This window comes from Dromaius novaehollandiae, chromosome 18 (genome assembly GCF_036370855.1).
Source record: "Dromaius novaehollandiae isolate bDroNov1 chromosome 18, bDroNov1.hap1, whole genome shotgun sequence".
Lineage (NCBI taxonomy): Eukaryota > Metazoa > Chordata > Aves > Casuariiformes > Dromaiidae > Dromaius > Dromaius novaehollandiae.
The window spans coordinates 11975226-11985685 of record NC_088115.1 but is presented as its reverse complement, the minus strand read 5'-3'; the positions used below and the strand labels follow the sequence as shown (position 1 = coordinate 11985685).

General features: G+C 44.3%; 1 protein-coding gene across 3 annotated transcripts in view; it reads right to left on the bottom strand.

The window, feature by feature from the left end:
* RAB11FIP4 (RAB11 family interacting protein 4) overlaps positions 1 to 10460 on the bottom strand; it is a 120336-nt gene continuing 109876 nt past the window's right edge. For 2 of the 3 annotated variants that reach the window (XM_064522687.1, XM_026099081.2), the window contains 11 exons: positions 9812 to 10003; positions 8125 to 8259; positions 6719 to 6754; positions 5687 to 5786; positions 5162 to 5265; positions 4496 to 4636; positions 3862 to 3943; positions 3446 to 3583; positions 2795 to 2953; positions 2280 to 2423; positions 1 to 477 (listed from right to left, as the gene is read on the bottom strand). In XM_064522687.1, coding sequence (XP_064378757.1) covers positions 361 to 477; positions 2280 to 2423; positions 2795 to 2953; positions 3446 to 3583; positions 3862 to 3943; positions 4496 to 4636; positions 5162 to 5265; positions 5687 to 5786; positions 6719 to 6754; positions 8125 to 8259; positions 9812 to 10003 — 1348 coding nt within the window. In that variant the 3' untranslated portion in view covers positions 1 to 360. The remainder of the gene's footprint in view (positions 478 to 2279; positions 2424 to 2794; positions 2954 to 3445; positions 3584 to 3861; positions 3944 to 4495; positions 4637 to 5161; positions 5266 to 5686; positions 5787 to 6718; positions 6755 to 8124; positions 8260 to 9811; positions 10004 to 10460) is intronic. The other variant, XM_064522688.1, reaches the window with a different exon arrangement.

The following is a 10460-nucleotide window of genomic DNA, read 5'->3' as shown; positions in this document are numbered from 1 at the left end:
TTAGGGTCACATCCATATGTTTCCATTGTCTTTTACCTTTACAACTAGAGGTAGAGTCATTTTGTCCAGTATCTAAAACAGCATGATCCAGTTATATTGTTATTACATTAATATACAGTATCTATCTTGTTACAGGTATTGAAAGTGCATGGAAAGAGTCTAACCAAGCCAAATCAATGACAAATAAGTGTACCAAACATCATATAAACACACCCGCGCACCCACACTCACACGTAGTGTATATATATAATATATATATATATATATTTATAGATTCATTTACAGTATCAGAGTGTTGTTTAGATCCAGTGGCATGTGCAGAAGTATCAGGCAGTTGCTGCTTTTCCTTTATAATTTTCTTCAATTTTTTATTTCCAGGATAGACGGGTTGTGGTCTAGGATTGCCAAAATGATCTTGTCCATATACTGTCGCAATCTGTAATTTATCTCCTCCTGTTCTTTAAGGGCTTCCATGAGCTGAAACACAACATTTCAGAGTTATGTGTCTCTTGCAGCATTGTCACTAGTTTACATAATGGCATGAGTTTGGAGGCGAGAGACTAGCACTGCTTAGGATTACCAGGTCCCTTTTCTGACATTTCTATTAGAAATGATCTATGTGTTAAAGATCTTTATCATTTAGGAAGGTGGTGAGCAGTCACTACCAGGAGCCTTTTGGCAGCTCATTTGAACCAGAAATTCAACATCTAACACACCGAGCCATCCTGCAGCCACACTGGCTTCCTCACCTCAGTATAAGAGCTTTATGGTTTCGAGTCTACTGAAATCTAAAGCACTTTGTATGGAATGCTGGTGAAGAGAACAAGATTTCAATATTCAGGACTGGGAGAAACACACTATCTTTTGGGGGAAAAAAAGAAAACCCAACACACGCACAAAACAAAAACCCTAAAACAACCAACCACCTCCCCAAAGCCCCCCCATTCTCAAAAACAACCCACTGTGTATCCTGTGTTTCACGTTAGTAGTTCTACAGCAAACACACAGCGTGTTTCACTAGACCTTTGAGCTCTGAAAGGCCTCAAAGCATCTCCAAAGACACGGACACTTTGCTTTTTATACGCAGTGTCTTTAATGACAATCTTCCAAAGTTTCCCTGGAGAATTAGAGTCCCAGTTCCTCCTTAGGCTAATGCAATTTGGGCATCTGTTTCCATCAGCCTTCAGAAAAGTCCCATCTGAATCTGCAGTCTCCTACCTGCACTCTGATTATACAGAAAAACACTGCAGTGGAAAAGGCTTGAACTGGTCCATGAGATTTACTGAGCCTGCCGGGCACCCTCCCCCTGAAGAGGGGGAGCGCCGGGTACCCCCTGCGTGAGCCAGGGCCACGAGATTCAGAAAGGGGAGGGAGCAGGGCAAGGTTTGCCTTGGCAACAGCAAAAACCTAATTTGCTTTTACCCCGAGTTCACCAATTAAACAGGTTTTCCTCCCAGCGCTCTGGCTCAGTGAGAAACTCAAGTGTGCACTTCACTTCAAGGGACTGCCCAGGGCTAAGGCTAACAGGGTCATTCACGTACAGACTGGGTAAACAGGTTTGTCTCAGGACTCCTCTTAAAAGAGGAAATGGAAAGTTTTGTTCCGAATAAACAAAGTAGAGAAGCAAACAAACCCTTTTACAGTCCTTCATCACTAACTGTCTCTTTCTCTGGGAGCTCTTACAGCTCCATCAGCCTGATCTCATGGTCTGTCCTGGTGCTTGCAGGAAGCTTTTCAAACTGTACCAGCTTGACTCCAGCCCACATGCAAATGGGTCTCCTACAATATTTTCCAAAGTGTTAACCAGATCATCGCTTGCATACTACATATTTCCTCCAAGAATCTGGCTCTGCTACTGGGAGAATTTATCTCAAGCTTAGATCCAAGTGAGAGCTTGTTACTGAAATAATTTAGAACTAAATCTACAACAGAGTAAAAATTTAAGTAACTGGCTACAATTATTTCTATATGAAAGGGACAGATCCATAGCACACAATCCCCTGGGAGATAGAAGATGCAAAATAAATCCATTAAAAAACAGTCTGTGGAGATTCCAGTAACACACTTTTTTGAGGGAAATAAATGGATGAGTTGATGTTAAAAGGAGCACCCCAAAAACACTGCTAGATTTAAGTCATTTTTCTAATAGTCTCCAACTCCTAACAAAGCAGACTTTTCTGCTGTTCATTTGCCAGCTTCAGGTAGTTCACCTTGAAAATTAATTGCATTGAAAAGCCTACGGTTTTTTTGAAGCAGTACTTGAAAAAACAGTGCATTACCTCATCTCTTGATGCAGAATCAATTTCAGCAGCCAGTGACTGGGCTTTTGTTTGCGTTGCAAAGAGATTTTTAGCTTCATAAAGACTAAGACTTAGGATCTGTCCATTAAGATCATCGTTTTGATCACGAAGCTTCTGATTCTCCTATTTAAGGATCAAAAGACATTGTGTTTAAGTTCTATCGGCAAGATTTCATTAAAACAAACAAAAAACGCACACCGCACATCACAGGTAGCTTGGATGACATAGTGTGGCTGCAAGCCAACAAGTAACTCTCTCACCGCCAGTGACAAGTCTTCCCCCTCTGAACTGCAGGCCTTCCCTACATGCACAATTTACACTGCTTGTGCAAGGAAGTCCTAGACTAACGCAAGGCAGGTCTTCCACTTAAGGGAGGAGGGGGGACAAAATCTAAAGGGTGTGTGGTAGGGGTCACAGCTGTAGGCATTTTTCAGAGCAGTCCTGCACAGTCACTGGGACTCACCCACAGCTCGAGAGGCCCCTGCCCTGCTCACCTGCTTCAGCCGTTTTATTTCATGCTCCATTTCCACCTCTCTGGTTTTGGCATTGAATTCACTCACGCTGGATGAAGAGCTTCTGCCGCGTCCCGGGCGCTCGCATTCCAGCTTGTACAGCTGCAGGTGCTCCAGCTCCTTCCGCAAGTCCTCGATGAGCTGTGGAGATGCAGACAGGTCATGTCTCCCCAGTCCCACATAACCAGCCCTTCCTGACAGGAGCCATCTCTGTGCTGCGCCTTCACACTGCGAAGGAGCACCGTGGTCCTGCTCAAGGCTGGAATTCCTCCAATATAACCGCCTGCTGCTCTTTGGAAAGCCACTTAGGAACCATCACACGAGCTGGAAGCAGCTCTGATCTCCAGGCTTGGTGTCTGAGAGGTGTAACTCCCCTGGCAAACTTTGTAAGCTAAATGTTATGGCACACATTCCAGACTAAGTTTTCAAAGAATTTAAAACCCTTTGTGTCACTGACTGCCATTTATTTGGTATTCTTGCAGCATCCATCACTCTACGGGTACCCCTGCCATAAAAATACAGTCCAGCCATACATTAACTGAATGCTGTGTTATCCTGGCTCTGCCCGTTCTTTTTCAGATGGGCTCCCATACAGGTAACATGCAATTGCCTGACATCCCTTTTCACCCTTACCTCCTGTGTGGCTTCCCTCTCCTTGTTGAATTCCAGTCTGTTCTGTCGCAGCTTGTCCATCATTCTCTTGTACAAATCCATCTCATCCTTCAGCCGCAGACTAGTGTCTTCCAACCTATCTGACATGCGTTGCCTTTCCTGGAATAAATGGGGAACCTTACAGCTAGCTTGAAAATGCATGAGTCATCCTCAGTTGTGTAATGCAACTATATAGACACAGCTGGTCATAAGTTAGCATGGGTGTCTGTCACTAAAGGTGACCAGTGTTCTAATTTCATTAACACTCCCTGCTTAAGGAATGCCAGTTAAAAAAAATTTGGGCCAGTCACCATATGAGTTTTCTTTTAAACAAATCAAGCTGCTGTCAAACTGCATGTGACATCACGAACACGTTCAGCACTCAGGAGTTTAGTTACCTCATCTAATTTCTCCGTTTGTGATTTCAGTCGTGTGACGGTGCTTTTCAGCTCACCATTTTCTTCTTCCAGTTGCTGAACCCTGTGTCAATAAGAGAAGTCTTACAGCAAATGTCTCTAAGAATGCAGGCATGCAAAAAGTATGCTCTAAAAAGTCATCTCGCTTGCTTTTGATAGAATAAGCAAGAAAGCCTTTCTAATCTTAGTGTTTTTACTGTTAATTATTGAGGGTTTATTTGTCTGTTTTTAAGGCCAAAAATGCCACACTGACTCTCAGGTTCTTCTGCTCATCACAACAGGTATCTAAAGAGAATCAAGTAGGAAGCAGCCAATGCAGACAAGTGTCTGGCACAGCAGGTGACAACTCCCTACTTGAATCCATGCCAAAAATCCAGCTAAGCTGTCTACCTTGGCTATGTGGATTACAGTGTTAGCTTAAACCATTCTCCGAGATTTTGGGCATTTTGAGCATTAGTTGCATGCATGCTGCATGCATCTGCACAGCTTCTCCACAGAGCTATTAGCCTGTAACCATCTGTGCCCTGTCTGGTTGTGAACAGCCTATGCTTACATGCAGGAGAGAGGAAGAAAAGAACAGTTGCTCTGTTCTCTGTGGTACCAACAAGTTTGTTACCTTGTATTTAGCAGCTCAATTTCTGTGCCTTTCTCTTTTTCATACTTGCTATATGCTTCTCGATGTCTCTTTATCTCTTCTTCTAGGGTCTGTTCTGCTGATGTCTCTTGGTCTTTCAACAGTTCTTCAAGCTCATGAACTCTAAGGAAACCAGGTCTCATTTCACTAATAGCTTCACAGTTACTTGAATATGTACAATTTTATTACCTCCCTGTTTTCTCCCCACTCCTGTATTCCATACTTTTTCACCATCTCTCTTGGCATGACACTTTCCAATGAGCAGAGAATTAAGTAGCATCAGTTCATCTATTATTCTTTCATTCCCAGTCTCAAGAAGCCGGTCCATTCCACCAGCAATCACCAGCCTTCTGCTCTTGCTATGCACATTAACATACATATGGGTCAACTCTCTTACAACAGAAAGTCTTGATCTGCACAAGTCCGTAACATCTCTGTACTAAGGAACTTGCTTGGAAGGCCTCTGCTTGCTGTAAATACAGCAAGGCAGACATCCTCCATTTGGACTTCTAGATGAAGCCTGTCTCACTTATCTGGCAGCATAAGGCAGAAGACGTGGTCATGTTTTAGATGGAGAAGTTCCTTCCCCCAGCTTGGTTCTAGCTCTGCTGTGACAAGATAAAGAGAACTGGCTCTGTGCTTTATTACCTGTGAACTAGCTGTGTGTTTTCCTGTTTCAACTTGCTCTTCAGGTCACCGTTTGTCAGGCTATCGTTCTCCAGTTCAGTCACCTTTTTCTCTAAGTACGTTACCTAGAAGGGGAAGTGGAGAGGAAGAATTGAGACAGTCTGAACCTTTCTTCACACACCACTCCACTGCTTCTAACTAGTATTTAGCTATGACAGTCTAAAGGATAGCAAAGCCACCTTTCCCTCCAAAGCCAGGGGCAAAAATTAGGCTCTCAGATTCTGAGTGCCCCCAAAACTTGCACCTTCCTTGAAGCTGGTCAATGCAAACGCACAGTAAACAGGCATTAATACAATGCCCTAGATCTGTACTTCCATGGTTCTTGCATTTTCATGAAGCAGAGTCATATTAATGGAATATCTTGGACATTTTGAATGAGCTACTTAAGAAAACTGGTAACTGTGATCAATAGAGCTTCATCAGTAGATGCACGTCTCCAGCAGAAGTTCAGCTGGGTACCTTATTGCAATGCACACAGCTCCTCACCTTCTCAGTTATATCGTTATCACAGGAGTCTATACTGTCTCTGAACAGGTCTTCTGTGCTGCCGTTACTGCTGCTGAAGTTACTGTTGTGGAAGAGCTGCCTGAAAGATCAGAAGGATAATGACTGTGCTTGATGAGGAAGGAGGAGGAAGAATCCGTATACTATCTTACACCCTGGCTTTGCACTTTGAACATCCTATGCTAAAATTTGTGCAATCCTTTCAGTGACAATTATAACTGCTTAAGCATGAGTCTTACAAGAGACTGGTAGCTAAATGAAGTCATACTGAGCACAATCAATGACATTAGTTCCAGGGCGTGAGCTCTTTGTTGCTTTTGACAGGATTTGTCACCAGCATTAGCATATTTTAAAAACTATTTAGCCTTATTCACACAATGTACCAAGTCCTATTTGCTGTATTAGAAATTTAAGATAAGGTCACCACATTGTGCTGGTTGGTACAGTTACACTAGAAGATTTGATACATCAAGAGCTTTCTTTAAATAGAGAAAAAGAAATCTTGAGCAGCTCCCGCTACAGAATAGTTTCAGAATATGTAAGGCTGGAGATATCTAAAACAGTTTTGAAACTTACAGTCCTCCCCAGCTCAGGGCTGCTTTACTCATTCAAAGGAAGATTACAGTGTTGTACAACTGCCCTTTTATGAAGGGATGCTCTTGCTTTCCTTTGCATTTCAGCAACAATAACAAAAAGGCCCAAGCTATGGGACCGAGAGGAGCAATACCTGGACTGATGGAACAGCAGTTTCAAGGAAGAAAGTTGACGGACAAGGAAGCAACTGTTCTCTTAGCACAGCTGCCCTCTCCAGCTCAGGGGCCGGCCCCAAGACGCACAGTGACTTGTACATTCTGTAGCATCCCTATCCAATACAGACCCCTTCCCTTGAAAACCCACGTTTGCAGATTTCTCTTTTCCTAACCTTATTGCTCCTCCTCCCCCCCCCCCCCCCCAGTCACGGCATTGTCACAGCTCACGCCCCAAGTATTCAGAGCAGAAAGTCAAGCCTCTTACCTTCCAAAAGCTGTGCTTGATATTTTTCTGTTAGGGCTACATGGATACAGAAGGAATGATATAGGAATTAAACATTTATTTGATCAATGCTGGATTCAATCTCAGTTTAATCTGCAGCTGAATTGCACAATGAAACATATAATACTGACTTTTTTTAGTGAAGTAAAAAAGTGATTCCTTGAACAATATAATGTTCTTGGACAACTTAATCAAGAACTACAGAATTAATACAAACGTGAAGATGAATAGAGCCACGACATTACTGTGATCATTAACAAGTGGATTTAGAAATACTGTTATATTTAGCAGAGGTTTGTCAACACAAATCAGAGTGAACCTAATATTAGAAATGTCATAAAGGGACACTAAGTTAGTGATGGAAGTTTATTCTGGATTCCCAGGTTTTAGATGAGTTTTGTAAACAGGAAGTTTATCCTTCCCCATAATCCTTCCCAATTCACCACAGAACAGAGATGCTTTCCATTTTTAGAGTTTCCTTTCTTAGCCAAAGACTGGTATTATCCAAAGGAGGGACCAGATTTCAGACAAAAGCACTAGAACCAAATAAAAAATAAATAAAATAAAATAAATAAAACCACCCACAGTTGCATCTCTCGGTAAGAGGAGAGTGCAAGCAGACACAGCTCTCTTTCAGCCAGGTAAAAATGGCTTCACTCACAAAATTACCGGAGATGTAGCCAGTCTCGGTCTGGGTTTTCCCAGGCTCCTTGCGATGGCAGGGAAAGCGACAGCGTTGTGCACAGCAGGCTCTGTGTCACTGTGTCACCAAGACAGGATGGTGCCCTGTGCTCTGTGCCAACGGCTGTGCGACTGGCAGGATTTACGTTCGGTTTCTAGGGGGAGCTAGAAGCCCGGCAAAGGATTTCCTCCAGAAAACCCCGGGCAGCGATTGCGGGAAGCACCGGACTCTTTCCGAGCACTCTCCACGGTTTAAGAGTGGTTGGAGTGATGGGGATAGAAACATGGGGAAAAATGGGGAAAAACACCTCAAATTGTCAAGAAACCCCCAAAATCACTTCTGCCCTGGTTCCAGGTTTCATTATTTTGCTTAATTCCCTTTAGGTGAAAGAAAATCCCACTGGAATGAAGTACCTCTGCTGACCCACAGCTTTATGGGTGGCAAATGTAAGGTCACACACATTGGCTAAGGTTATACACGTAAGCCAGATCACTCCTCAGAGAAATATTTATTAGCTAATAGGGAAGAGCACGTTGGTTCGGGCTAGATGTCAAGGTCTGAATTTCCTACTGTTTTGCAAGAACGACAACGTGCGTAAGACAGGCAGGATGGCACGCAGAGAAGGAGAGGACACTCTCCTCCTCCTGCCGCCAGTCAGTCCCATTTCTAGGAGGGACTGCTGAAAGCACTGCAAGAGGCTGCTTACCTGTTTGCTTTCAAGTTTTTCAGCCTGGCTTCCAAATCGTTGAGCAGATTTATCTTTTTGCAGCACTGCGTGCAGTAAACATCCAGTAACTCGCTGTTATAAACATGCCTCATTTTTCGGGGTGTTTGGCCAGCACTGTTTGCAGGAAAGGAGACATGTTACTGGCTGTAGTAACCAACTCGCGTCAGGTTTTCCTCTCGACTGTGTCATAAGGAGCCACAGGCCCGAGGGGCTTGGGGAACACACCGCCTCTCACCGCCGTTGGTCTACCTCGGAGGTAGGACTGGGAATGCCAGTCCTAGGGCAAGTCTACCTGCCTGAGCTGAGCCTTTACAGAGGAAGCGTTCTGGGTATCAGTGGAAGGAAGCAATTTGGGGGACTGGAGGAAGAGCACAAGATACACAGAGTCCATGCGATGCATGTAGGAGCAGCTACATTAGCATGTTCCACCTCAGTAGTGTCGCTCCCTCTTATCTTGCCCATCTTCCCACTACAGCCTGGCATGCAACCTGAAGGACTATTTTCCTCCAAGAGAAAGAAAGACAGGAAGATGAAGAAAAATAGAGCAGTCTAGCAGAAGAAGTGACACAACCTCCGCCTCAGACAAGAGGGCTGAGAGAACCCTGGGAGGAGGAGGAGGAAGGCAGAAGTGGACATAGCTCTACAGAGTAGATAAGAGCAGCTCTTAGCATGATAAAGGGAAAATAAACCAAAATAAAAGAGCAACCATGGCATGAAGTGCACAGAGTCCCAGGAATGGGAATGCAAAAGCCTGCATAGCCCTGAGGAAATAGGGGATGAAGGACAAGCCATCATCATGAGAGGGCAGCAGAGAGGGGCGATGGCTCTGCATGCAGATGGAGGCGGCAAGGAAGGATTGTGGGAGCGCTTGAAACACAGGGTGGCACACGGGGGTTGCATGCAGAACAGAGGGATGCAGTGAGCTTGTCCCGCACTATCAATAACCTTCACATGCTTCTGATCCAAGCAGACAAATCCTAAAGCATCTTCATGCTCTGCTCTTCCCCAACCCTGCTCATCTATCCCCTTCTTGGGGAAGGGCTTCAAATCAGCAGCTGACTTGGTCACAGGACAAGAGCTATCAAGAGTGAGGTCACATCCAGGAACTGGTAGACTGCAGTGGCATCTCCAGCTCCCAACAGAGAGCAGCCACTTGCTTACATGCTCCAAGACACTTGAGGTCAATGCAGATGGTTGTTCCACACACACCCTTGCACATATGCAGCCCCTCATTAGGCAATAACCCTACAGGTTATTGCTTAAGATTTGCAGTATTAGAACACTAAAGAGAAACAGCCTTCCTGCAAGTCTCCTCCTGCACCACACCTGGGCTAGTGCACAGGTGTTAAGCTGGTTTCCTACTTTCAGCAAGTAATTTCTAATATTAGCCCACAACTGTGAAACCTACTGTTTGCAATAGAAAGGAATATCTACAAGCACACAGCCCAGTTATTTCAACAGAACCCAAAACTAGTTATCAGAAACAACACATTCGTGATAGCCTTGATTATTAGATGTAGTTTGTCAAACAGAGTGCAAAACATAACTGAAAATATTTTGCTTTTAAGATGAGTCTAGGTAACCAGAAATTTCTGCGATGGTTACCCGTGCTCAGAGAAGAACAAAAAAGGTGGAAAAAAATGTTTGTTAATGAATAAGGAGCAACCTGGAAGATACAGATGAGCCAAGGTCAGAGTAGGCGTTGGTTCTGGTCTCATCATCAGGGCATGGGCTACTGGGAGTAAAATCCACATCATCTCCTTCCCCATAGTCTTCAAACTGTTCTTCATTACTGATCAGAGAGGCGGTGGAATAGGTGGAGAGGTCAGATGCTGCAGAAGGGTTGTGAGGGCTTGACCTGAAACAAGAGGTCAAAACATCTGGAAGGCCAACTTTAATAGCATCCCACCTCACATGGGATTTTCCACCTTTTCTGCTTGACCCCTCATTTGAGGTTGTAACCCACTTTGTGCAGAAAAAACCCTCAAGTGATAAGTTTAAATCTGATGTGTTTGACATAGTGCCTTAAAAGACAAGAGCGTGAGAACCTACGAGCAAGGTACCTGCCCAACAGGCTTGGATCAACACAAATGAGCTCACTTTTCACAATGCACCTCAACAGTCCTCCGTCATCATTTCCATACGGCGGTGAATACTGCTGCTTATGGGACTTCTGTGCTGAACCCAGGAACTGTGCAGATCTCTCTCAAATGCATGGGGTAGCGAGAGGGACGTGTAGGAGACAGAGGCAGCCACTGCAATCTGCAGTCAGTTTCCCAGTAATTCCCATAAACCCTCTCCACCACCCTGTGAGC